This window comes from Cygnus atratus, chromosome 11, assembly GCF_013377495.2.
Source record: "Cygnus atratus isolate AKBS03 ecotype Queensland, Australia chromosome 11, CAtr_DNAZoo_HiC_assembly, whole genome shotgun sequence".
In the NCBI taxonomy this organism is placed as follows: domain Eukaryota; kingdom Metazoa; phylum Chordata; class Aves; order Anseriformes; family Anatidae; genus Cygnus; species Cygnus atratus.
The window spans coordinates 20,963,269-20,990,138 of NC_066372.1; the positions used below are offsets into that span (position 1 = coordinate 20,963,269).

Below are 26,870 nucleotides of genomic sequence, written 5' to 3' on the forward strand. Positions count from 1 at the left end.
GAGGGGAGCCGGCAGTGCCCTTAGGGCAGGGGGCAGCTGCTATCGAGGTTTTCCAGAGCCACTGACCCTTTTCCCGAGGCTGCAGACCAGGGGATGCTCCCGGAGGCTGTACCGGGGCTGGGGGCACATCTGGGGGGACGCAGCTGCCCCTGCTGGGACCGTCCCCCGCTGGTGGAGCCCCACAGCATCACCGAGCCCGAGAGCGCACGGAGCTGGTGGGAAGGGGCTTTTTCAGTCCTTTTTCTCAGCCAAACCGCCCTTAGAGCCACCTTCCTTAAATGCAGTTTTAAAGAGCTTTTTTTCCACTGTTCCTTGCCGGGTAATTAGCGCACGAGATCAATCCCATCTCCTCCGGCTGGGCGCAGCGAGCACTAATGAGCCGCGCAGGGCAGGCACACTCTGCCTGGGACGTCTCCCTCCGTTTGGAACAGAAAAAAGGGCAAAAATCTCAGAAACGCCGTCCTGAAGGGGAAAAGATACATTCTGCACGAAATCTCCTTTCCACCCCAACTCCTCTCCCCCTAAAGCAGCCACGATGGCCGGAGGGAGGCGATGCTGGAGGCACATCCAAAGCTCACGGCCGGCCGCTGGCCGCTCTACGGCACCCACGGGCCACCCGTCCCCAACGGGCAGCTCTCACCTTGACCCTAAGTGGGCTTTGACCAGGCTAAAATCAAAAAATTAAAAAATAATCCATAAAAACGTAGTATAAAAATTCTCTTCCATATGCTACAATACAGGGTGAGCACTTCTGCTACACAAATACTTTTATTTCCCGTTATTTCTTTTTTTTTTCTTTTCTTTTTTTTTTTTTTTTTTTTACCCTTTAGTACAAAATGCTGAAATGCAGGCCTGTGCGGGGATGGGTTTTGCTTCATCGGAACCTATACACCAGAAGACACAAGACCATATAGCCACAGGACCCTACCAAAGCCAGCCCCTTCCCCCCACCACACACAAACCCTACTTGTTAGTAAACTTTGCTTTAAAAAACTGTATTTTAAAGGTTATCAATTCTAATTCTTTACTTTCATTTGAATACAAAACACATAAGTTGCTATTATCTTTCGTGGCTCCCTGAGCTGAATTTACTATGCTTTCTTTGAAATCACTCCTCATTGCTTATGTCCGAAGACCAAGAAGGGCTTGAGCAGATGATTCCCGGATCATGGGCTTCCCCTTTTCTTCAAACATACGAGCACAAAAATCCATATAAAAACGTGATTGTTTTGCTGATGTCCCGTCAGTAGCTGAGGATCCGACCGACTTCACCGCAGTCCGTACAGCGTCCGAACACGACTAACACACCGAACAACGCACGTGTACGACAGTAGGAACAACTTTCACCAGTGGACATCTTTGCTCAGTCTGGTTACACGCTGCATGTCCAGGTCGCGTCCCAAACGGACGCTTCGGGGGGGGAGGGGGTAAGGAAAAAAAAAAAAAAAATTGCCACCACCAAAACCATCAGTGGAATACAATTACAGCAGACGAAAAATACACACCTAGTGTACCGGGAGGGGTCCCCCACCCTTCCAATGCTATTTACTAGTCCGGTATTTACATTTTTCACAAGTCTTATGCAGGATGCACAAAAAAAAAAAAAAGTCACAATAAAAAATAAGTCCTGTATAGTGCCACCAAAGCGCAGACGGAAAGAACCAGAAAACCAAAAAAAAAAAAAAAAAAAAAAAAAAAGGAAAAAAGAGGAAAAAAAAAAAAACCCCTAAAACCAAACCAAAAAATTCGTTCAGGGCTTCAATGTGTGCCATATTTGCAGACCTCCAAATAAATCCGTGTGTAATCCCAGGCCGCCCGTCGGTGGCCGAGCCCCCGGCCGCTGCCTCCGTGCGCCGAGCCCTGCCACCGCCCGGCTGCAGCACGGCTCGCGGCGCCGCCAGCCCCGCTCCGCTCCGCGGCTAGTAGATGACCTCGTAGACCGTGGCCTTCTTGTCACCAGAGCCCGTTACGATGTACTTGTCATCCGCTGAAATGTCGCAACTTAAGACAGACGAGGATTCCTTGGACTGGAAGGAGCGGGGAATGGGGGAAAAAAACAAACAAACAAACAAACAAAAAAAAAGAAAATGGGTCAGCGTGGCGGCACTGAACCTGGAAGCCCCCAGGATGGTCCAGGTGCTGTCCACCCCCCGTGCCCTCCCCAAAAAGCATCCACGTACCTGGAAGATGCTCGCTCCGTAGGGCGTCCTCCAGGCGTTGAGCAGGTTGTCCTTCCCCGTGCTCACGAACCATTTACCTGCGGCCGGACAAGACGGCGTCAGCAGGGGCAAGCTGCCCACCCCGGCACCAAAGCCACCGGCCAGACCCGGGTGGCCGCCCCTCTCCCGGCCCCAACAGGTCACTCTTGGGAAAGGGAAGGTTTGGGAAACGTTGGAAAATGGGGAGTTTTTGGACGCCCACCCCAGCACCGCGTCACCTTCACACGCCGCCAGCCTGCGGCTCGCCCTCCCCGCGTCGTGGCAGCTCAGAACCACGACGAGGTGGAGCAGCAGGATTGCTCCACGGCAATAACCCCGCCGGCACCCTCACTGGGATGCATCCTGCTTGCGGCCTCCACGCTCAGCCCGCCCAGCACCAAAAACTCGTGCACAGCCCCAGCCCTCCCCGAGGCACCCACGGGAGCGCGGCGCCCGCTGCCCCGACTCACCGCAGTAGGCGAACTTGAGGGAGAGGACGCAGCTCTCGTGGAGGTGCAGCTGGTACTTGTCGGGCTTGGTGTGGTGCAGCACTTCCACGTTGCTGCTCTCCATGCCCACCGCCAGCCACTCGCCCGTGGGGCAGTACCCCAGCGAGAAGATCTGTGGGGGCAGACGGGTGCTCTCAGCGGGGTTTGCGTCTCTCCGGCTTTTGCAGGAGACGCCGGGGGGGGGGGGGGGGACAGCGCCAGGCGCGCCGTGCCGCAGCTCCCCCAGTTCCGCCCACCCCGCTCTGTTCTTTCTTTTCCTCTGGTTGATTTTAGCGCGGTTTTGCTCACAGAGCTGACAGCAAGGCCAGCGGTTCAGAAGAGAAACGGGCTGGAAGGGACGGAGCCCCGTCCTCCTAAATCATCACCTGCCCCAGAGCCGAACAGGGCTTGGCAAAGCCGGGAGCTGCAGGAAGGCAGCGGGGGCCCTGCTGCGGGTCTGGACGAGGCACCCAGCAGCATCCTGCGGGGACAGCGCTCCTGCCAGGGCCCTGATGTCTTTGGACAAAAAGTGTCTGTCCGGCATGTCCAGAACAGAAAGCCTCAGCGTGGACGGCAGCACGGCCACGTGAGCCGCGAGTCCTGGCTCCCAGGGTTCGGAGAAGCACAGATGCACATTCAGGGGTCTGGAGCCATGCAAAGCTCTGGGGGTGCCAGCCCCATGGGATGGACACGTTTGCTAAGGGGACGTGAGGTCCCAGTTTCTTTTTTTTTTTTGGAGAAGGGCTATGGGAGGGTCTCCAGGAGGACACAGGTTCCCGCGCCCTGCTCCCACTCCACACACTGGGCTCCTCCAGCCATCCTGCAAGGCCTGCCAGCATCCCGGTGCAAGCACTGCTTTCCTTATGGCAGCCCAGTCTTGCAGCAAATGAAAAAGCAAGAAAAAAGGGAATAAAATGAGAGCCAGGGTAGCCCTACAGCTCTCACTGCCTCGAACACTCCTGCATTACACCCAGGCACCAAGCGAGCCAGGGCTGTGCAGAGCATGTGCCCAGCAGGAAGAGCTTCCTTCCATCGCCATGGAGGCACCAGCCACTTCTGGGGCCATCCAGAGCAGGCAGGCCCAGTTCTCACGGATAGAAAACCCCTGCACGAGGGCTCCACGAGGCCAGGACCTTCCCCTCTGTAGCCCAAGGGCTCCCCGGCTCACCTGGGAGGTGAAGTCGTGCTGCTGGAGCTGCCGCCCTTCCCGCAGGTCCCAGGAGCGCACCGTGTTGTCCAGCCCCCCCGTCCACAACTTCGTACCGTCATGCGAGATGTCGATGCAGCTGGCACCGTCCGTGTGGCCTTGGAATTGCCTGGGAGGAAAAAAAAAATCACGCCTTGAAGGGGGAACCCATGGCTCAACCCACGGAGGTCGCTTCAAGGGAGCTGGGGAAGCTGCGGGATGCGGGTTTGCTCGCGGCGGGAGAGCATCGCCGTGCGCACCAACACCTGGGCTGCACCTCCAGGGCTGTCCCCGCACTGAACGCACTGGAAACCCACACAGGGAGCCCGTGGCAGGGTTTGGCTCACCTGACGAGCGTCTGGTTGTGCAGGTCCCACACGGCGATGTTGCCGTCGCTGCAGCAGGAGAAGCAGACTTTGGCGTCGGGGCTGATGGCCAGCGCGTAGCAGGCGGGGGCGGAGGAGGTGAGCTCGGCCTTGATGCGGGGCGTGGGGGAGGCCAGGTCCCAGATGGTGAGCGTGCTGGCCTCCCCGCCCACGATCAGCGTGCGGCCGTCGGGGAGCAGCTTGCAGGAGCGGATGTAGTTATCTCTGTTCTGGAGGAGGCAGAGGCGCGGAGCTGCTGTTAGCACGAGGGTGGGGGGACCACACGCCGCGCCGGCGGCACGGGGACGCAGGGGGACGCTCCCGGGGAGGACCCCCGGCCCCTTACCAGGCAGTCGAGCTGGGAGATGGGGCTCTTGCTGCCCGGCTGGCTGATGTCCCAGATCTTCACGCAGCCCTTGCCGCCGGTGTAGACGTGCCGGGTGGGGTTGCTGATGGTGACGGCGCACACCACCTCCCCGTGGCTCAGCGTGTTGATCTGCCGGGCGTGCCGCGGGATGCCGGGGCCGGCCAGGGCGTCGTGGGGAAAGGGGACCGGCTGCATCTGCCCGTCGGCGCTGACGTGGAACGAGTAGGCTCTGCAGAAAGGGGGGGGGGACACATGGGGGTCAGCCCCGGGGAACGGGCTTGCCGAAATGCAGCACGGCCTTTCTAGGGGCACCACCAAGTTGGGTGCCACCGGCACTTGACCCAGCCCAAGCGGCGCGCCGCGGTCCCCCCGCGGCGAAACCCCGCACCCAACCCCGCAGCAAACCCAGAGGTGCTTACGGCTTCCCGCCGGGGATGGACGCCAGGCTCGTGGGCAGGCCGGGGGCTCGCATGGGCGGGTGTGGATCGAAGCCGACCTGCCGAGAGACACGCGGTGAGGCGGGCACGAGCCGGGCACGGTGCACGTCAGCCTCCCGGCCCCATCCCCGCGCCCGGCACATGGACACGCAGCCCTGTGGCTCCCCCTTCGCTAAACAGCTTATTGCAATTTTACCCCCCACACCACCGGAAAGGGGAAGGATTTGGGGAGTTAACCAAAGATTTTAGGCCCTCGAGGAGCAGCATGGGACTTTCCCACCCTCCCCACACCATTCCCAAGTCCCTGGGGATGGGAGCAGGCAAGCCGTGCCCTAGTGCTGCAGAAACCCCAAACTCTGCGTTAATGGCAGTGGTTTAATTCTCATTCTGACTGTGTTTGGGCCTTAAAACACACAACGAGGCTTTAGCAGTACTAATCATAGAATCATAGAACATCCCGAGTTGGAAGGGACCCATAAGGATCATCAGGTCCTGGCTCCACACGGGTCTACCCAAAAATTCAGACCACGAGGGTCTGAATTAAGGGGAAGGCGGCTGTGCAGTGGGTTTTCCCATGGACAGAGGTCAGGATATCCCATTGCAGAGGGGCACACAGCACCCAAAGCTGCGCACCCCGAACTCCATGCCCAGCACCCCTCGCCAGCAGCCAATTCAAACCACGACTAGCAAGGTGCCCCCACTCCCCCATCCAACACAGGGGAGCCCCCCACATCCCCAGCCCCTCCCGCGCCCACCGTGAGCGAGAAAAGGAGCTAAAAGTGCTACGTACAGCTCCAAAGCTCACCATTGGCGACCGGCCATAGGCGGCGGCGGCGGCGGCAGCGGCGCTCATCTGCGGCGGGATGTTGTGCAGGCCGGCGTAGGCGCCGGGGCTGGTGAGCGAGCCGTTCATCTCGTGGTGCCCCATCATGGCGAAGGGAGCCGCGTACGAGCCCGCGATGGAGATGGGCGTCCGCAGGGCTGAGGCTGGGGGGGGGGGGGGTCAGGGATACGGTCAGGGGGATGTGGCGCGACGGGTGTGCCACCCCCTGCTGGCCCCCATCCCCACGCAAACTGCTCGCAGCTTGTGCCGAGCTGGATTGGGTCCCCGATAACCCCCCCCAAGGCTGCTGCGGCCCCAGGGGAGCCCCGGTGGTACCCACCCAGCGGGTCCATGCCGCTCGGCTTGCCGGGCATCGGCCGCAGCCCCGGGGTGCTGCTCGTCCCCGGGGTGGGAGCGTCGTTCCTCGGCGTCGGAGTGTTTGACTTGAGCCCGGGCGTTGATGATTTATCATTCTGGATGGAGAAGGGACCAAAAAAAAAAAAATCATATAAAGGATGAGGTTCAACCACCAGCACCCATGGGAGAGCATCCCCTGCTCGGGAAGCCCAGGACCCTGCAGGCAGGGCAGGGCAGGGCAGGACAGGGGACAGGGCACGGCACGTACGTGGCCCAGGTCCTTAGTCTTGGAGGAGGGAGTGCTGCTGGAGGAGGCGACCGAGGCCGGGCTGTTTGGCGCGTCCCCCTTCTTCAGCCCACGGGCTTTGTCGATTCCGTTCTCCGGGGGGGAGTGGGCCGGGCTGACCCGGGGGGTGGCGGGGTCCTGCAGGACGGGAGAAAGCGCTCGCACCCCAGCATCGCCCCCTTGGACCCCACCCCAGCAGGCAGACCTGCCGGAACGCCCCTCGACTCACCTCGTTGGAGACGTCGACGACCAGGTCATCGCTCTTGTCACCATCGCTGTCCTGGAACGCAGCGGGAGTCAGCGCCCCGAAACCCCGGAGCAGCCCCCGCAGAGCCAAACCCCCCCCGGCAGCACCAGGCAGGGCGCATCCACCCCGCGTTCGCCACGTTTTGCCCAAACCCAGCTTTCTTTTACCCAAAGCCCTGCCCGAATGAGCCCTGCCCGCCCCTGCTGGCACTCCCGAGCCCGGCTCCTGCTGCTATACGACTCACATATCGGCTCATGCTGTCCTTCTCCTCCGCTTTCCGCTTCTTGGAGTCGATGCTGTAGTCTGTGGAGCTCCGGTGCTTCTCGCTGGCTCTCAGGCTTTCCGAGGGCGAGACGGAGTTATTCTGCAAAAAACAGCAGGCACGGCTGAGTCGCGAGCACAAAGAGACGGGGTTTCATGAGCAGCAGCCCGAAGGGCACAGCACACAGCCTCCGGCCAGCACCGAGCCCAGAACCCAGCCCCAGAGCTTTTTAAAAACCCCAGGGGCAGGCGAGCCCCCGGCCCCCTGCATCGCCTCCTCCAGCCCCACGCAGCTGCTCGTGGGCACCCGAGCCCGCCTGCCACAAAAGCAGGGAGAAGGGAGGAGCTGTTTGGTGTTCCGAAAGGAAAACCCTGCGAGGAAGCCGTGCAACTACTGCACCTCCCCGGGAGGCTGCTGGTAAATAGGGACACCAAACCACAGCCCCGGGCTGGGCTCGGCACAAGGGCAGGCGCCCTCGAGAGCCCGGCCCCAGGGGAGCCCGCGGCCGCTTTCTCCTCGGTGGCAGCAGAGCCAAGACCTCGTCCCTGGGTTTTATTAGGGGAGCAAAGGGCAGAGTGGGGCCCGGTGGCTGGGGAGCTGCTTTATCTCAGCCCCGGCTAAGCCGCAGCAGCAGCCGAGCTCAGCCAAGCCAAAGGGCGTTCAAAAAATGTTTGGAAAAACACCCGGCAACAGGAGCCTGGAGGCGGCGATGCCAAGCTCGCTGGGCTTTTGTGCAGGAGCCCCGGGTGCATCCGAGCCCGTGGCACCCCTGGGACCCTCCTCGCCCACCAGCTCTGGGTTTGGAGCAAAAACAGCAGCGGGGAAGCGACGCCGGGGCTGGCAAAACCCCGGCAGCCCGGCCCCACCACGTCCCCGCGGCACAGCGACGGCCCCGCGCAGATGGGATTCAATTAGTTTCCCCGAGCTGCAGGAGAAATCGCCGTCATTTCGTGTCTCGTAGCAGAGCCCGCCACCCCTGCTAAGCAGAAATGTTTCTAAGCCCCTCTGCCTGCCTTTCTTTTCCTTCTGAAAGGGAGAACTAAAGCAGTTCATGTTTCTCCTCGGTACCCAATAAGCAGCTTTGGATAACACCGGGGTCTTTCTTCTCAGGCAGTCATGCTGAAAAACCTCGGAGCTACCAGAGAATCATGTCAAGCATTTAGAGGCATCGATCCATTCAGCCTTCTGCTGGCGCGCCGCCAAGAAACTAAATATTTTTTATTGCTCAGGCAAGGCTAGGAAAATATGAATGACTAACTCTGATTATCGTGCGCATTAAACCTCCCCGGGGAATGCCCCGTGTTTTATTTTATAGATCGGGAACATTCCCATCTTTCACGGCCCCCTCCCCGCCCCTGCGAGCAGGCAGGTTAATGATGCCCGATTCCCCTCTCCCCCCCTAAATAGCGCTTTTCTTCCCATCCGCCCTCGGCTCTCCAAGGGCCCCTCCGCAGCGAGGGGCCGGGGCGTGCATGGATGGCAGGAAATCGCTGCAAAGCCGCGGCTCAGCCGGGCTTTGTGCTGGCAAGCTCGGCTGCGGGACGCAGGCAGCAGGCACCCAGGGTGGGGGGCATGGGTTGAACCCCCCCCCCCCCCTGCTCCAGAGGGTCCCCCCCCCTGCCTGTTTGAGCCCCCATTGTGCCGCAAAGCAGCGCCCGGCCGTAGCGAGAGCCAAACCGCTGCCATTAACGCAGCCGCATCGGGGCCAAAAATAAAAAATAAAAAAAAAATAAAATCAGCGCTGGAGGTGGCAGTTGCCCTCGACCACGGTTATTTAGCTGGTTAGTTAACTGCCTGACCTTCCAAGTCCTACTTAACACGGCGTAATAGCCCCAACCAGCCCGGCAGATTAGATGACCCAAGATAATAGGAGAGTGATCAGGAATAAAATAGCTTTCCTAATCGCCCAAGGATTTTTTTTTTTTTTTTTTTTTATCCGCGCGGACTTAAGCGCGCTCGCTCGCGGAGCTCCGGCATCGGGGAGCGCGCCGCCACGCCGCAGCCCCAGGGGGGTCCGAGCCCAACGGAGTGATCGCATCCCTTAGCGGGGTGGGGAATTTTGCCTGGTTTTTTCCTTTTCTTTTTCGTAAGACCCATCGGAAAGGCGTCCCCCGAGCTGACGCCCAGGAGCCTGCTCTTTAAAGCGATAGGTGGAGCAAAACCGCGCAGCCATCGGAGAGCGAGAGTGGGGAGACAAAGGGGGGGGGACTGGACTCACCGCGCTCGAGTCGCGCTCTTTTAGGAGAAGCCGGTGTCGGAGGCGAGGTCGCAGCCAAACAAAAAGAAGACACAAAAACAGCAGCGGTTAGAGCAAGGCTTAGAACAGAAAAAACAAACCCAGAAGCTCCTCGCTGCAGCCCCCTGCCTGAACTCAAATCCACCCTGCAAACAGGCGCGATGGGGAAAGGTCAGGTCTTGTGTGGCAACGCGGGGCTGCAGGGAAAACCTTCACTGCTTTTGGTTTGCGGCCGAACCCGGGCGTTGTTTTTTTCTCCCAAAAAGACTGATTTATTGCTAATAATAATAAAAAGAACATGCATGGTAGTGAACATCACTGGTTTCCAGGCCATCAAAGCCTCTGAGCAGAGCTCTGAGGGTGATGGAGGATGCAGGAGGAGGAGGAGGAGGAGGAGGAGGAGGAGGAGGAGGGGGGGGGGTGCTCAGCCATCACTGCACGGCTCAACGGGGCCGCAGGACTTGCGTCAAGGCCCCACCGGTGCCTGCAGGGACTCAGCCCCGCGGGCGAGCTCAGGGCCACACGAGGAAATCAACCCGACAGAGGTCAACCTGCCGGTGTCGCTTCCCGGGCAATTTGCATTCCCTCTCCTAAAGGGGCAAAGAAAGGAGCAACCTGGAGCCAGCCCCCCCGCCCGACGACACCTCTCAAACCCCAGCAGCCCCAGGCTGCTCTGACCCACCGGGTGCCCCAGCGGGCACACGAAGCAGGAGCAGCTTCGGGGTGGCCTGGAGGCAGCGACACCCCACACCGGGGGCTCCGGCACCGCTCTGGGACCACCCCACACCCCAGGCAGCACAGGCTGGGCTCTCACCTCTGTGGTCCAGGTCGTGGTGGTTCTTCTCGTCCTTGACGGCCAGGTGTGCCTGGCTGCCCAGGGCGCCGAGCGCCAGCAGCCCCGAGCTGCTGCCGGTGACGGGCGGGATGCCGGGCGGCTGCAAGCCCGAGGGGTGCGGCGGCAGCTGGACCGGGGGCCCGTGGGCGGCGTGGGAGAGGTGCTGAGCCTGGAGCTGCTGCTGCTGCAATGAGACCACCAGTGAGCCGGGGAGGGAGGGGGCAGCGGGACGGGGGCGGTTTTGGGCCGCCCGGCAGGATCTCGAGGCGCGCGGCGCCGGGAGCTGAGGCCCCGCGAGCTGCCGGCTGCAAGGAGAAGCCCCGTTCGCAGGAGGGACCCCGGGGGGGGGGGGGATTCCAGGGGTGGTCCCAGCCACGGCACGGGACGCATCCTTAATGCGAGGCGACCTGCGCCGTCGCTGCAGACCTGGTTTTGCTCTCCGACAGCCATAAGCAAAAGCATCGGTGTAACGCAGGCTGCAGAGAACAGCTCTGGAGGGAGCAGCAGCCGCTCAGCCAGACCAGAGGGACAAAGCCAGAGCGCCCAGGGGCCAGCTGAGCTGCAGGTGACCCTTTTGCCACACCGCAACCCGGCCAGCACCCACCGGCCCGGCCATCCCATGGTGTGCCCGGGGCCAGCGGAGCTGCAGCTCTGGGGAGAGGAAGGTACAGAAGGAGCCGCGTTCCTCACGCCTCTGGGTCAGACACAAACTCACTTGGAGAAAGCGAGCTGAGACCTGAGTTAGTGGGTTACTGCTCCAAGCCTGGCTCAGAGCGCTCATTTCCAAGCGCCGTATTTCATTGCCACAGCTCCTGCTCCAGCTCCCCACGCCGCGGGCAGCAGCAGGCTGGCCAGGATGCCCTCCGGTGCTGGCATTTCCACCCCTCCTGCCTCTGCTGCACCAGCCACAGGAACGAAGGGCTGGGGGGACCAGCAGAGCCCCCACCTCTCCCCTGCCAGCCTGCGCTGGCACTGGCCACGTCGTCTCCCTCCCCGGTGCCACCAAACACGGCACAAACGGTCGCCGAAGGGGGCAAGCTGGGCATGCAGGTCCCGCAGCATGGTGAGCAGACACACCACCAGCCTGCGCTCCTGCATGTGCACCCTGACGGGGTCACGCACAGAGGGCGGGCAGGGGTCCTTCGTGCAAGCTCCAGAGGGGCTTTGGCCCCAGCACAGAGCGAGGGGGTGGCAGTAGGCAGGGGCCATCCCGCATCCCGACACCAGGGCCCCTGCTGCACCACGGTACCCAGGGAGCACGGGGCTCCCGCCAGCACCATCACGGCATGGTTCGGTTTAATCCACGGGAACAAGGCGCAAACGCCACGCGGGGTCCTTCAGGGGGATCCTACACTTCCAGCAGGGGCATTTCTAGCACCCAGCTCATCTCCCCAGCGCTGCAAGGGGATGCGCCCCATGCCAGCACGCGCTCTGCAGCCCCATGGGGCGGCACAGAGGTCACAGCCCAAAGCTCACAAAACGTACTGGGAAGGCACAGAGTGGGGGGATCAGCCCGAGGGACGCTGGGGTCTGTGTTCAGGGCAGCGGGACCAGGTCACGCGTGTAAAAGGCGCCTGGAAGTACCCCAGATAGCAGCGCTTTGAGCCCCGACAGCTCCAAAGGAGCCTTTTGAACCCCCTGTGTCAGCAGCGGGGGGAAAGGGCTCCCAAAGGGAAGGGCGGCCGCAGCTGCCGAGGTTGCAACGTTCTCCTCCCCACCATGGGGCCCCCAGCCTTGGGCACTGACGGTGCCCTCCAGCCCGCAGCCTCCACGTGCCCATGGCACAGAAGCAGAGCAGCTGCACGGCCACGCACACCCAGCACCTTGCACACCCGGCACCTTGCACACCCCTCGGGGCACGCTGCAAGCGCCCAGCAGCCCCTGCAGTCCCACCTTTTGGGACACGGCCCCAAGAATTCCTGGGGGAAGCAGCGGATCCACCTGCCCCATGAGCTCCCACAGGGGCAGTGGGGCTGGCGAGCTGCTGCCACCTGCCCGCGGGGACGGAGCTGCCCCCCCCTGCCCGGGCAGAGCCGGGGTGGGCAGCCCACGCCTGCCCGCACCTCGCAGCTGGCCCAGGTTTCTAAACCTCATGCGAGGCAAGAGGGAAATCCCCACCCAGCACGCGACCCGGGGTCAGATTGGAAAGTAAGCAGTTGCAGTTTCAGGCAGAGGAGATGCATTATCTCCAAGTGCAGCTTCTTCCGGGCAGCGCAAAGGTCTCGGCTGTGGCAGGAGCCAAATCCAGAAGGCAATTAGGCATCCGCAGCGCCGGTAGAGAAAAAGCACGAATCGTTTCACCCTCAAAAGCAGGAGCTTTGGACTTCTGCTGGGCTGCTCCATCCATGGTGCAGAGAGGGGGAAGCATCCTCAGGCCCTCCAAAAGCTCACAGACATCCTCAGTCCAGCGTGCACGAGGCAGCAGCGCAAGGAGCACACGCTGGCAGGACCGGGGGGCCACCATGGCTCACGAGGGGGTCCCCAGCCCCACGGCTCCGCCAGCAGTGCCAGCATCCCGAGATCGATCCTTCCCGGCTCCAAGTGAGAGGAACAGAGCCTGGCCTCGTGCGGAAATCAATGCGCCCTTTACAGTCCCAGCCCCACGTGATTTCCACCCGTTTCAGCAGGGCTGGCCATGGGACCGCAGCGTTCCCCGGACGCTTTCCAGCACCAAGATCCGATGCTTTCTCCTCGGCGGGCAGAAGCGTGGTCTCGTGATGCTCCTCCAGCCAACTCCACGTGGCAGCAGCAGCCCTGGAGGAAGGGGACGGTGCCCTGGGCACCCTGCTGCACGGGCAGATCCTGCGTGGTGCTGAGGGCGCAGCCTTGGCACGGCCCAGGGACACGGCACAGCCCCACCGAGCCCAGCAGCACCCAGGCGGGGCAGAGCGAGGCAGGCAGGACGGCTCGGCCCCCTGAGCCTCTCCCTCCAGTGGAGCAGAAAAACGGTGTTTTCTTCCTTTTCTTCTTTTCTTTTTCTTTTTTTTTTAAGCTGCTGGCAAACACGTCCATCCAACGGTTCGCTGAGCTGCGTGGGACCGGCCCCATGGGGTACGAGCCACCCGGCAAAGGTGTGGAAACGAGCACCAGGCCACAACGTCCCGCCACAGCTCGAAACGATGTTTAGGAGTCATTTTCCTTCCCTTTGGCAGGCAGGAACCGGTGAGCAGAAGGCACCTTGGGAGCTCCCTCGCTGGCTCCTGGGAGGCTGCAGCCCCTCGCCCCCAGCGTGGCAGGAAGGTGACGAAGGGACGACGAGCCCAGGGTGCCCGCTCTTTGCTCCCAGCTCCCGTCCTTCCAGGGTGCTTTGCTCTGCCACATCCACACAGGCGAGCCCACGGAGCTGTAGGCACACATCCCACCAGGAATCCCGTCCTGGAGACCCCGCGGCAGGGGGGACCCTGCCCAGGTGTCCGCGGAGCAGAGGGACGCAGCGGAGTCCAGCGACGCTCCTCGCTCTGTGCCCGCTCTGCCAAAAAGCACCATCCCTCCCCACCCTCACTCCTTCCCAGAAAAAGGCAGTTTCCAAACCCCACATCACCAGGGGGTTCATCGGCAAGCAGCCCCATGGGTGAAGCTTCAAGCTGGGGGCTGATGGGGCGCAGGAGCTCTTCGGCCACCTCCACCACCCAAAAACCATCCCACTGCTCAGCCCTCGCCCCGGGTCCCTGCCAAATGAGAGGAGGCGGCGAGGGATGCGCAGGCGCAGAGCCCTTTTCCTCCTGGGGTCTCCCGGCGTGTGCCAGACAAATATGGTTAAGATATGAAGAGGTTACGGTTTACGAGAAAGGCTGGCAAGGAATATCTTGTATATAGAGTGTTTTTAATTGGATTATGTACATCATGCTTCATGCCTTTGTTAACCGATTTAATGGTTCACCACTTAAGTTCACCACTTGCGTTAAATTTAGTAAAGTAGTCTAATCATTTCCAGAGCTATAACCAAATCAAGGGCTCAATTTCACAGAAGCCTGAAGCAGAGGAACTGTGAGACAATGGCCTAGATGCATAAAATTAACAGTTCTTGACCTCAAAAGGGGCGAAAAAAGGTTTTAATGGTTTGGTGCATTTTTTGTGCCGGTCGGTTTTGTTTTGGGCACCTGCACCAAGACGCTGGCGCGGTTACAAACGGAGCCACCTCCTCTGGCCGCGAGGCCCCGCAGGGACAGCACAGCCACCCTGTCCCCGCTGTCCCCACCCTGTCCCCAGGGGACACGGGGTGCAGGGGCCGTGCACGCCCCATGGGCTGCTCTCTTCCACCCCAGAAGCACGGACACGCGTGAGCGACCCGCCCCACGCCAAAACCCTACAACAACAAAGCGGTGCGCGAGCACACGGGGGAGAAATTCTCTCTGGTGAAGGACAAAAAGCTCTGGTTTTGGGGACGGGGTGACCAAAGGCCCCGGCACGAGGCAGCAGTGCCCGCTCCCCGGGGACGCCGAGCGGCCCCGCGCTCTCCTCTGCCCGTAATTCCTGCCTCGTGCACGTCTGTCAGGCAAAGCCATTAAATGGCTGGCTGCTTAATGGTGGGACGACACTCGCCTTAGCTCTGCTCGGAGGAAGCAATTACCTTGAAAATGGGGGTCACAGGCCCCGCTCGTTTACCTTAATTGAATTCCAATATCTGCCTCTAGCTGCCTGCCACCTGGCTAGGGCTACGAGCAGCGAAGCAGCGCCGAGCGGCTCCCCAGCCCCTGCCCGGGCTGCAGAGCTGGCCGCCTGGCCTGGAGCTGCTTGGGGCTGCCCGTTAAAAGGGAAAAACCACGGACACGGTCTGCACGTTTCCCAGGGCGTGCAGAACGCGGAGAGCGCTCCACGCTCCCCCACTGCAGCAGCAAGAAGCTTCTCTGCCCCTGCTTCCGTGCAGCAGCGGGAGAACGAGAGCGGGTTAAGTGCAAACAGTCGAGGAGCTCCCTTGTACCGTAAGGCAGAAGTGCAAACAGTGCTCCGAAAAATCAAATGTTCGATAGAAAAACCAAAAACAGTGCTCCAAAAAATCAAATGTTCTCTAGAAAACCAGGAGCTAGACCCAAAAGAGCTCTCGGGCCGGGACACTCCTCGGGAACTGCGCTGCCCCATGTGGGGGAGCTCCGACAGGAGCAGGTTTCCTGCAGGACCGAGACCTTTACATCAATTAAAGAGACAATTAAACTCGTTAGTCTTAAAAACGCTCGAGATCCACGCGACAGACCCCAGCGACACCGAAGCGGGTAAGTCAATGCATGGAACAACTCCGGCAAGCTTACAGCACATTTCACATCAACAGTACAGGCAGAGGCAAGCCTGGGCTCGGGGGGCTTGGGGGACCTGGGCCCTGCTCGGCTCCCCTCAGACGCCTCCCAGCCTCGGGGACGAGCAGCATTTGGCCGGCAGGGGCTCCTGGTGCTGCCCAGTGCTGGGGGGGGGGGGGGGCGGAATTTGGCTGCGACCCCACCTCGCCCAGTGCCGGATCGGGGGGGGCTGGGACGGCCGCGGTGCCGTGAGCTGCCCTTCCCTAACGCCGCCCGAGCGCAGGATTGCCTCTGGTTATGGTAAATGATAGGAATAAAAGGGGTATACACACGGTGAGAGGCAGATTGGGAAGTCCACGTACCCCGATGATAGCATTCAACTCCGTCATTGTCACTTGCTTGGCACGTTCAACAGCCTGTGCAACTTGCTGTTGGTGCTGCGGGGACAAAGGCTGGGTCAGAGCAGGACACGCGGCACCGAGCCGGCACCCCCCCCATGCCCCGTGGCCACCCTGATCCCCCCCCTTCTGTTTATTTATTTATTTATTTATTATTATTATTATTATTATTTTTTATACTGGGGGCTGGTTTTGTGTTGCCAGCTCGGTCTGGGCAGGGCAGAGCCCACGAAGCTCGGGGTCCCGCTCTCCCCCACCAAAGGTTTTACAGCACCCACGGGGGGCTGAGCCCCGCTTCCCTCAAACCAACCCCAGCCCCCCCAAAAAGCTGCTCCGGTGGGGGCGGGTTTCCTAGGGAAGTACGGCCCCCACCCGGGGCGCGGAAACGTCCTTACCTCTTGTGACAGAAAAGGCATGATCTGCGCTAAAATCGTATTCAGCCTTTTAGCAATTTCTGTCTGAAAAAAGGGAAGAAGAAAAGGCACGGGTTAGCACGAAGCAGCCTTCCGCAGACTGCGCCGGGCTTCCCAGCAGCAGCAGCGATTTGCATCCCCTCCCTCCCGTCCCCTCCCCGCTGCGCAGGAGGAAGCGACTCCCCGGAGCGCAGCGAGAGCGCGCGGGGCGCACGGTGCCCGCTGCACGGGGCAGGGGCTGCTCCCCCCTTCTGACATCTCGGTCCCGCTCCTCTCACGGGACCACGCACCGAGCGGTTTGCCAACAGCGATTTTGGCCGGTGCCGTATGCAGCCGACAGTTTTCTCTGATCCCAGCCGCACCGGGCTCCTTCCCCACCCTAACCGGAGCCTGTTCGAGTTACTTCTGCCGTCCTTACGTCACACCCCAGATATTCAACCCGTAACCATTCACACCTGTCGGCTTGACCGCATTATTTGGGAGTTTAATAATAACAGCCTATGCTGTCAAACTGTGGTTTCTGCGACGTCTCCATTAGCTGGGAATAACGTTTTCCTTGAGCAAAAACCCTGCCGCGCGTTTCAGGCGAGTCAGCAGTTTGCATCTCAGACCCCGGTGCCGGGAGCTGCCCGCACCGTGCGCCCCGAGGACGCTCCCACCCCGCAGGGTGAAGGCACCCGAGACACGGACAAAGGCTTGGAGAGGGGCCTCATCCTCACCGGGGGCACCTCCGCACGGGAACCCGGTGCCCAGCACAGCTCGAACTCTGCGGGAGCAGGGGATGGAGAGCAGCGGCCGGCCCGGGGCAGAGCATGCCCCGGATCCCAAGAGTTAACGCCGGCCGCTTCGCTGGCCGCAGCAGCTGTTAAAACAGCTTCTGGTCCAACTCAAACAATTCCTGAGCAGCCGTAAGGATTCAGCGCCGCAACAATGGTCGGAGCAGAGCCCTGGAGCACAATCAAACGCCGAGGAATTCCTCCCGACGGCCCCAAGCAGCTCCTTACCAGTAGGGCAGAAGCGATTACCTGGTCTTGCTCCCATCGGCCAGCACCAGCTCAGAGCCCCCCCGCGTGCTCCCCAGAGCCCCCTCGCTGTGCCCAGCTGCAGCCACAGCCCTTGTGGGTGCCGCCCGGAGAGGGGCTCACCCCCGCCTGCTCCCCAAACACCGCACTAAAAGCGAGAAATCCAAACGCGATCGTTTACAGGGGAGGAAAAAAAAAAAAAAAAACACAACAGAATCTCAACATCGCTTTGAGGAATGGAGCGGAGGCAGGGGAACAACCAACAGGAAAACCAAGGGGCGGCAACGCGCAGGGAGGACCCCAAGCCCTCCTAATAAACCCTCGTAAATAACCAACAGCGAGGCAGCACCTGCACCGGGCACTGCCCGCTCCGACTTCAAAGCGACGGCGGTATTTCTGGACGCCGGCTTTTCAGAAAGCATCGCGGCGATCGGATGACACCTGATGCTTTTATTAGCCCTTTCAGAGGTCATGGGAATCGGCTGGTGCTCTGTTTCAAGCAGGAGGCATCTCCGAGCTCCTGCCTTTGAGGCTCAGGTGCATTAGCCACAGCTACGCGAGCGCCGCGGCCGCCAGGGCCATAATGGACCTGAAAGCAAGGACGAAGGCGCTCGCCTCGCGCGCGGTGCACTTAGGATGCTCCTTCCTCCCCGCAGGGCTGCGGCCAGCGGGAGCCTCTCAGTGCCTGCCAGCGTCCGTGCCTCCCAGGCAGCAGCACCTTCGTCCTCACGCCAAATCCATGCGAGATAAAGCCACAAAAACCCCGCCGAGCCCCGCGCGGGGCTGCTTCAGAGCGGCAGTGCCACGGGAAAGCACCCCGGGGCCCGCATCACCCGCTGCTCGGCGATAGGTAAACCTCTCCCAAGGCCTTTTTGGCATTGACAGATCGATTGGGTTCTATATAAACTGCAGCCCCGTTAAATATTTATTCCTTCTGATGAAGCCGATCGGATTCTGGACGCCACGAGCACTCTGTATCGCTCCTCCAGCGCGACTGCTCTCCGTGAGGAGATGCGTGAGCTCCTTTCTGCTGGCTCCTGACAGATTCCAGAACAATTTCAGTCCTAATTTGAACAGAGAACCCCGGTGCCAGCAAGAGCAGCCCCTCAGGCTGAGTGTCGGGCAGGTTGTTTAGGTGCAGAGGGAAGAATCCTGCACCCCAACAGGCTGCAGGGGGCCCAGGGAGAAGCAAGCTGCTGCTGGGTCTTCCCTGGGCGCTGCCGAGCACTGACACCACCCAGACACACAAACTGCACCAAGAACAGCCATTCAAGCCCAACTTTGCCCAAATTTCCAACAAAGATTTGAAGAAAAGCTTCGTCCCCTACAAAAAGACCTCCTATGTGGGATTCAGCAAGCAAGAATATATTAATGTCCAAAATACCACAACTGCCACATTTCCTGTTAGCAGGAGGCTCGATAATCTATAAATACTTGATCACTTTAATTTTTCCCATTCCCCAGCACGTCACACTCCAGTTTAGAGGAGGCAGAAGTTTAATTGGCAGCACAAAGGGGTGCTGTGGCACTGTGGGAACAGGGCAGGGTTCCACACCCGACACCTTCCCCGTGCCAGGGCCCGTTCGTCGTGCCCTGCGGAGCCCCCCCAGCCCCAGCGGGCAGATCCAGCCATGAAAAATCCTTATTTGTGGCACAGGGTTGCCATGGCGATGGCTGGCCCCGCATCCCCGCGGCATGCACCGTGTGCTTTGTCCACAGCAGAGGATGGAGAGCCGGGAGCCGTGCCCGGGGAGGGGGGGTGGTGGCAGCACTGACACCCACCGGAGCACCCCGAGGGATGCTCAGCCCCGGCAGGGATGCCCACGGCAGATAAAAAGGGTGAGGAAAACCCCAAATCCCGATTAATCCCGCTCTGCCCCCAGCCCTGCCAGGAATCCGACCTGCTGCTGCGCCAGAAATGCTTCTGGCTCGGCGTTTTGTGAGCCTTTTTTGTGATTTTTGTGATTTTTCGATCAGACGCCTGCGGTGCCCGCATCAGCCCCAGCACCCACGGCGCTTAAGGGCAGGGATAAGGGCAGGGACAGCCACGTCAAGGGACATCAGTGGGCACCAGCCTGGTGTTAAATAGCTGCGGGTGGCCCCCGAGCGCCTCATCCTCTGCCATTACACCTGGGCACGGCAGGGGGGGACCTTAAAAATTGCGCTGCTGGCAGCAGGGCACGCAGCAGAGAGCTGCAAGGAGCAGCCTCGAGCCTTGAACAGAGCAGCATTATGCCAGGACGGAGGCAGGCAGGCGAGCACAGCGGAGCGAGCCTCGTGCCCCCAGTGCCACTTCAGAACAGATTTCGGGCCACACCAGGCTGAACCCCAACCCACCCCAGCGTGCCGACGTAACCAGGTGGGACAACACCGGAGAGGAAGGGCCAAGCACGAGGCACAAGGCGGCCCCAGCCCTCCGTCCCCTCCACAAAGCGCCCCACAACAGCTTTAAGAGCCCTGCTGTGAGCCCCCAGCACCCCGGCTCACGGGGGACAGGGCGAGGAGCCCCCCCGGAGCCCCCCGGGCTTGCCCCAGCTCCGCACCCGGCGCGCTGCCCCAGCCCAGCGCGGGAGGAGGACGAGGAGTAAATCACACCAGCCGTGAAGCACCAGAAGCGTTTGTTGAAGCCAGGATATTGTCTCTTTAAGCACATGAAAATCAGGCCCTTGAGCAGTGTGGTTCTCACTCCGGCACACAATTATGGGTACTTTCAGCTGTCTACCACTATTTCAAGTGCTCTCTCCAACCAGGCTGTCAATGGCATGTTGAAAGCTATTTGTGGCTGCTATCGTTATTAGCAAAGTGGAGAGCTTCGCTGATGAGAATTAAATTCGGGGAGGGGGCGCGGCGGGGCGGGCACCCCCCCCTCGTTACGGCATTGCCAGAGGCCGGGCTGGGGGGGGGGCAGAGCCCCCAGCACCGGGGAGCGCCCGGCCGGGGACACCCGCAGCTCCAACGGGCTGGCACGGGCCCGCTCCTACCTTGGAAGACCTGAAAGCCATCACCCTAGCAAATTACTTGGCTTCCGAAGAATTTAGCAAATTATTACCTGGCACTCCTCGCTAACAAGCATGACAGAAAGTATATTGTGTTCTTGGAATATTCTAGAGAAGGGAAAAAAAAAAAGTAAGCCTCTCTTCCCAGGGAAGTGTCAGGAGGGTTCAGGTTTGTTCCAAAGCACTAAGTGTTTAAGCACGAAAACAAGAAGTGCTTATGTGGAGAGTTCTCAGCCATAAAAAAAAAAAAAAAAAAAAAAAAAAAACAACAGAAAAAAACACGCGACACAAAGGTTCCCCCTCGGAGGTGTCCTGTTTCCCAACGCAAAATTAGTTTTTCTTTTGGAATCGTTACTCCCTCAGATGGCATCTGGCGATTATCTGCAGAGATCTGAACAAAAACAATGCAGAAACAACACGGGAAAGAAGGGTTCTTTGTGAAAATCAATTAACCTTAAAGAGAGTTTTCGCTGGGGTTTAGGAAGGGAAGCCCTGAGCAGCCTACGTTGGGGAAGCCGAGCGGGGTAACAGAGCGCTTCATTCACCGCGAGACCGATGTAAGGAGCGATTGACTGCCTGACATGCAACAAAGTGGGTAGTCACTTCCTAAATATTTCCTTGCATATGGAGTTGTTTATGAAACTGCATTTTTTTCTTAACAAGAAACAAAACGAGAAGAAAGGGGGGGGGTGGGGGAAAACAAAAAACACACACCCGGGCGCATATGCACGCGCTTAATATTCAGCGTGGAAGAGATAATCTGTTATATAAGCCCACAGACAGACAATCCCCTTTTGCTTAAAGATGAAGTATCCATCAATGTTTGTCTCAAGCAGATGTAATCACAAGCAGTCAAGTCTGGAGGGCAGGACACCACATGAATAATTCAGGCGCTTCAGCCTACTTGATTGTGCGCGGATAAACACGAGTCAACCGCTAAACAGGTCAGCCGATAAACTTGTTTGCTCCGACCCGCCACGGCCACGCCGACGGCAGCGGTGGGCTCGGGTGGGCACGGGGCTACCCGCCGTGGGCACGCAGCAGCCCAGGAGGGGCTCAGCCCCCCGGGTCCTGGCTCCCGGCCCCGTCCCCGTTCCCACCCCGTCTTGGCCTGGAAGCGCGCCGGGCTCGCCGCTTTGTTTTCCTCCGGCACCACGCACGCCGCTGTCAATTGAAGCAGGAGACGACTTCGCCTCCCCAAAAACACTCAGTGAGCGCGAGGCACGCAGCATATGGCACCGGGAGCAACGCGCGCGGGCGGGGATGCGCGGCGCGGGCTGGGGGCACCCCGGGAACGCTCGCCCCCTGCGATTCACACCGACGGGGGAGCCCCCGGCACGTCTCGGGGTCCCCAGCACCAGGGTGCTGACACCGGCCCTCGCTGCCATCCTGCAGCACCCAGGCGGGAGATGGAGAGGGCAACCCCTGCCCCCCTGCCAAAAAGCACCCATGGGTGCAGCGGGGCTCCTCCGTTACCTCCGAAACTGCCCCAGACCTGAGGCCAACGGGGAAGGCGCGACGCACGGCTACACATCATGGCACGGACGGAGCAGAGCGTCCCATCGACACACCACGAAGCCAAGGCCAGCGACCAGCCCCCGTCCGGCAGCACAACCCCTCCTGCAGCAGGGCTTTGTAGGCAGCCATCCCCGGTGCAAAACACCCCGCGCACCTCAGAGAACAGCGACTGCTTTCCAAAGCTCCCATCAGCAAAAAAGAGCGATGTTTCAACACCTGCATGGGGCCAAGCCATCAGAGCACCAAGCGACCGGGCGACAAAACGCACTGCCTCTCCAGAGCAAGGCTGGCAGAGCTCTCCAAGGGCAGCAGGCACCAATCCTGCACGCGGGGGCATCCCGGGCCGCACCACGACCGAAGGCACCCGAGGCAGCGCGGCCTCGCACGGACACCTCTGGCCGGGCAGAAGCGACAGAGAAAAGGGAGCTGGGATAATCTGCATGGAAGAAGACATTAAAAAAACCAACACCCAACAACAACCGAAAACCCAAGCCAAACAAAAGCACAACAAAAAGCCCTGACGGCTAAGCAGTAATTATTTGTGCTACTCTGTGACTACACACCAAAAAGCCGAAGGGAACCGTGTGTGAAGGAGAGGCAGATTCACAGACACGCTGCTTTGAATTTAATCATCTGCTAACGACACTTCCATAGGCAGGACTGCCATGCTGCTATTAAGCAAAACCACTTTGGAGCTGAACGGGCTGATCTGTGAGTTGCAAAGTCGATGTCAACTTGTATCTGCCTTCAGTTCTTAATTAGAGCTACTTCTAAAACCAGTAAGCAGCAGCAGCACAAATAATCAGGTCTAATCTCAATAATAACTTTATTCCTTTAAGTTTTACCATCATGTGCCCAGCCTTTAGGCTCTTTAACTATAATCTTATCAAGGCAGCACACCGCATTCTGCTCCGGCCTTCTATATTTTTCCTTCAGGCAAGTTACGTATTAGAGGAGAACCAAGGAAAAAAAAAAAAAAAAGCACCAAACATTGCTTCATTTTCCAGATGCAAAGACAAATCCGTGCCATTGAGCAACACACCACTAGCCATCGGTATCCCGAAGATAATTCCCTGCAAGTCTCACGCCACGGCGCTGCGAGGCTCGGGGTACGACCTCAGAGAGAGGCGCTTTGTACCGACAGCGAACCGGAGGGGAACGCAGGAGACAGCAGCATTTCCCGAGCGCCTGGAACGCGCCGCTCCAGGTACGCGCCTCCCGGCACCGAGGCTGCTTCCACCTCCCCGCACAAACACATTTTCAAAACCCGAGTTTCTCCTGAGTACACACAAAATCCCGCTGGCCTGCCAGAAACCCGCCCTTCAAAAGAGAGCCGCCGGGCCCCGAGACCTCCCCTGGAGCCACGTCCCCGCCTTTGCCCTTATCCCCACTCACTGCAGTCAGGATCTGTCCCCCCCCCCCCCCCCACCTTGAGAAAAAGGCAGCAGGAGAGCCATCATCCCACCTCCCCCCTTCCAATTACTCACCTGTTTGTGCATTTCAATATTCAAACCGTACGACATCTCGTAGTACTGGGGGGGAGGGAGAGGAGGGGAAAAAAAAAAAAAAAAAAAGAAGGAGCCAAGGTGAATTTGAATTAATTTACCATCCGGCCTTTGCATAAGGTCATTACCAGAAAGCATCCTGGTCGGGGCCGCGCTCGGAGCGCTGGCAGCCGAGGAAATTACACCTTACAGCCAGCAGATGTTCCTGGCTCTGCCCTGCCAGGAGCTCGCACGGGGACACCCCGCGGCCCTCCCGTGCCCCCCGCCCCGGGCACGAAGCGGCGCAAAGCCGGGGGCTGGAGGGCCCGGGGCGGGGGGGGGGGCGTTAGCAGCCCCCAGCCTGCCCGGGGAGGGGGGGGGGGGCACGCTCCGGGCTGGTCCGGGCCAGACCCGGGGGTCCGGGGGGGGTGCCGGAGGGGGGGGGGATCCCGGTGTTCCCACGCCCGCCCCCCCACGGTTGGGAGCCTGCGATTGGGACGTGTGGGGGGGGGGGGGGGGGGGGGCTCAGCGCTGCCGCCCCGAGCCTCGGCTGCCGCAGGGCGGAATGGGGGGGCGGTGGCGACCCCCCCCCCCCGCCAATTTCTCCCCCCTCCCTCGGCCGGGGGCTCCTCGGCGGGGCCGCCCCCCCCCCCCCCCGCGCGGCCGGCCCCCCCCCCCCCGCCCGCCGCTCACCATCACGTAATGGCGCTGCATCTCCGTCTTCTCGTTCGCCAGCTTGTCGTACTCCACTTTCAGGCTGGGGGGGGGGGGGAGAGCAGAGCACAGCGGCCGGGGGGGGCCGTCAGCGGCCGCGGGGCGCAGCTCGCCACGGAACACCACCCCCCCCCACCCCGCCAGGTCCCCCCCCCTCCTCCTCCTCCTCCTCCCCCCCCCGGCTCACCTGTGGTACTGGGCTTGCAGGAACTGGAACTCGTCCTTGATCCGGTCGCACGATTCGGCCACGGTGAATTTGAAGCCCGGCTGGCCCGGCTGGTGCGGAGCTGCGGGGAGCGGCGGGGGGGGGCGCTCAGCGGCTGGGGGGGGGGAGGGGGGGGGGCAAGGGGAAGGGAAAGGCGGGGGGGGGGAGATCGGCAATGGGGAAGGGGGGGGCCGGGACTCACCGGGTGCCGGCCCTGGGGTACATGGCCGGGCTGGGGCGCGGTCACTGGAGCCAGCCGCGACGATCGCGACGTGCGCTGCTGCCCGCCGGCCACGGAGCGCTCCCGGAGAGGCCGAGAACTGGAACAAAGAGACGAGAGGAAAGTCCGTGCGGGGGGCGGAGGAGGGGGGGGGGGGGACGGGAGGGGTAAGGGGGGGGGGGGGGGGGGGGGGGGGGGGGAAAGCAGCGGGGCCCGGCCGCCCGGCTCGCCCCCCGCGCAGGCTCCGCACCGCGCGGCTCGGCCGGGGAAGGCGCTGCGCACCCCGCGGAGCCCGGCCAGCCCCGCCGCTTGCTGCCGCCGCCGCCCGAGCCGCCGGGCTTCCCCCCCCCCCCCCCCCCCCTCCCCGCCCCAGACACCGAAACCAGGAAAAAAAAAAAAATTAAAAATTAAAAATCGCCCAAAACGATAAAAAAATAACAAACAACACAATTAAAAAAAAAATCAAAGCGGTGAGGAAGGAGAACCCCCGAGGTATTCCTGTGCGCGAGAAGGGGGAAGCAAAGCCAGGAACTAACGCCGGAGCACGACGGCCATGGAGAGAGGAGGAGGGGGAGAAGGCCGTACACATCCGACTGCCGCGGGCATGCGACGGGCGAGCGGTGCCTCCGCCGGCCGCTCCGCCTCGGCTCAGCTCCGGACCGGCGGCAGCGCCGGGACTCCTCGGGCCATGCTGCTGCTGCTGCTGCTGCTTCTTGGGGACGGGGGGGGACGGGGGGGGCTGGTCCGGGACCGGGGCCGCCGCCGCTTAGGTGCCGGGTGCTGGGGCCGCGGTGCTGGGTGCTCGGTGCCGGATCCCGGTGCTCGTGCCGCCGCCGCGCGCGGACTGCGGAAGAGAAAGAGTTTCGAGAGAAAAGGGTGCTTAGGTGAAAAGGGCTCCCGGTGCTTTGGTGAGCTTTCCGGGTGAGGACCTGGGGCCAGGCCGGAAAGCAAGATTTGTTCAATGGCGCCACTTTGCTTTTGCTGGAGGAGCTTTTGGAGAGGGAAGGGCTCGCCTAACTTTGTTGAGCGAGACGGACGGACTGGCCAAGACTTTGGTTGTGTGTTCACGGCCGGGCCAAAAAAGAAAGCTTGCGGAAGGAGCCTCACGGGAGGTCGCGGCGATCTCGCCTTCTTTGTTTGAGCTTTTTCCGAGGCCCTGGTACTGCTTTGTATGCAAGTAAAAAGGTATCCGACACCGCTTTAAAGTTTCCTGGACAAAGCTCCCGTTTGCATTAACCTTCGGGGGCCAATCAACTCGGCACCGGCTTTGTTTTGCTTTTCCGGAACCGCTTATGCTTAAGGTTTGGAACTTTCAGTTATGTGTCCCACGACAGCCGCTTAGGGCCCCTTTTCACTGACACTGGCCGTTAGTTTTGTGCTTCGGTTTTCTCCTCCACCCGCTTTGTTCGCACTCCCCCCCCCAACCCTGACATTTGCTTTTATTCAATTTACCGCACTTTCTTTTCCCTTAAGGTGCTTAACTTTGTACTTACGCTCCGCCACCAAGAGTGCAAGCTCTGAAGGGGGTAGTATGCTGCCGCTGGCGGCGGGCGGAAGGATTCCCGGCGAGGAATGCCGGATGAGTCGAACGGGTATTTGCCCGAACCAATAGCCCGAAAGCCCGGCTCGAGGAACGAGAAATACGCCGAGTGAAAGCCCCCCCCGAAAATTGAGGCCGCGCAAGACGAATAAAATGAAAGTCCCGTATATCGCACCGGAGAAGGCCCGGGGAGGCAGGAGGGGGCCCCCCGCACCAGCCCCAGCCCCGCATGCCCGGGGAGCCCGGTGGGTCCCGGTCGCCGTCCCGTCCCCGACTGCCCATTTTTTTTCCCGGCCGAGCCCCTGTTCGGCCCCTTCCCGGCGCTAAGTGACAACAATATGAAAATAAAACCTCGCCATCGCGTCACCCAAGTGCATCCCCGCCCCACGTGGGGCCGCCGATTCCGCTTCCAAAGTCCGCAACGCTCCGACCAATGAGGAGTGTTGCATTTGCTGCGGCTCCCTTCGACGCCATTGGCGGGCGCGAGGACCCGCGCTGCCACTTTGTTTTGCGGAGCTGTTATTCAAAGCTCACTGCTGGCCGGAGCTTTCCTTGACAAATCTCCGCTTACTGCTTTTCCTCGCCTCCCGCTTGCAGATTAGCTTTGCCACGGAAATGGCTGCTGAATTAGCTTCTGAATGGCTTTTTCGCTCCCCAGCTCAAACGAATTCTGTCACTACCGCGCGGCGGAGGGAGCCATGCATAAAAAAAGTAAGCAGAGTGCTAAATATCAATTTGATTTTGGGTATCAACTGGAAGATTTTTTATTTATTTACGTTTCTTCATTTTTTTTTTCACCTCGTAATGAAACTTGGCGATTTTAAATTTGAAAAAGGATGGGGGGGGGGGGGGGATAAAAAAAAAAAAAAAAAGAAGAAGAAGAAGAAAAATCCCCCAGCCGAAGCCCACCGCCTGGCCTGGCTCCCCGCCAGCAACCCAGCGGCTCCTTTGCCCCCCCCCCCCAACGGGCCGGTACGGGGGCTGCGGGGGCCGGGGACCCCCTGGCGGTGAGGCCCCGGGCACCCCGAGTGGCTCCTTGGGG

At 60.6% G+C, this 26,870-nt stretch overlaps 1 protein-coding gene across 1 annotated transcript; it reads right to left on the reverse strand.

Annotated features, from left to right (window-relative positions):
• Window positions 1–749: 749 nt before the first annotated feature.
• Window positions 750–24,907, reverse strand: TLE3 (TLE family member 3, transcriptional corepressor). Its single transcript, XM_050713012.1, has 21 exons — window positions 24,874–24,907; window positions 24,270–24,388; window positions 24,051–24,150; window positions 23,843–23,906; window positions 23,153–23,197; window positions 16,112–16,174; window positions 15,681–15,755; window positions 10,067–10,271; window positions 9,235–9,251; window positions 6,999–7,118; window positions 6,737–6,787; window positions 6,490–6,645; window positions 6,205–6,337; window positions 5,847–6,028; window positions 5,024–5,100; window positions 4,584–4,833; window positions 4,220–4,467; window positions 3,855–4,002; window positions 2,669–2,819; window positions 2,181–2,257; window positions 750–2,027 (listed from the first exon to the last, which is right to left on the reverse strand). Exons 4-21 carry the CDS (start codon window positions 23,861–23,863, stop codon window positions 1,920–1,922), a joined length of 2,127 nt encoding a protein of 708 aa, XP_050568969.1. The 5' UTR covers window positions 23,864–23,906; window positions 24,051–24,150; window positions 24,270–24,388; window positions 24,874–24,907; the 3' UTR covers window positions 750–1,919.
• Between the last annotated feature and the right edge of the window lie 1,963 nt (window positions 24,908–26,870).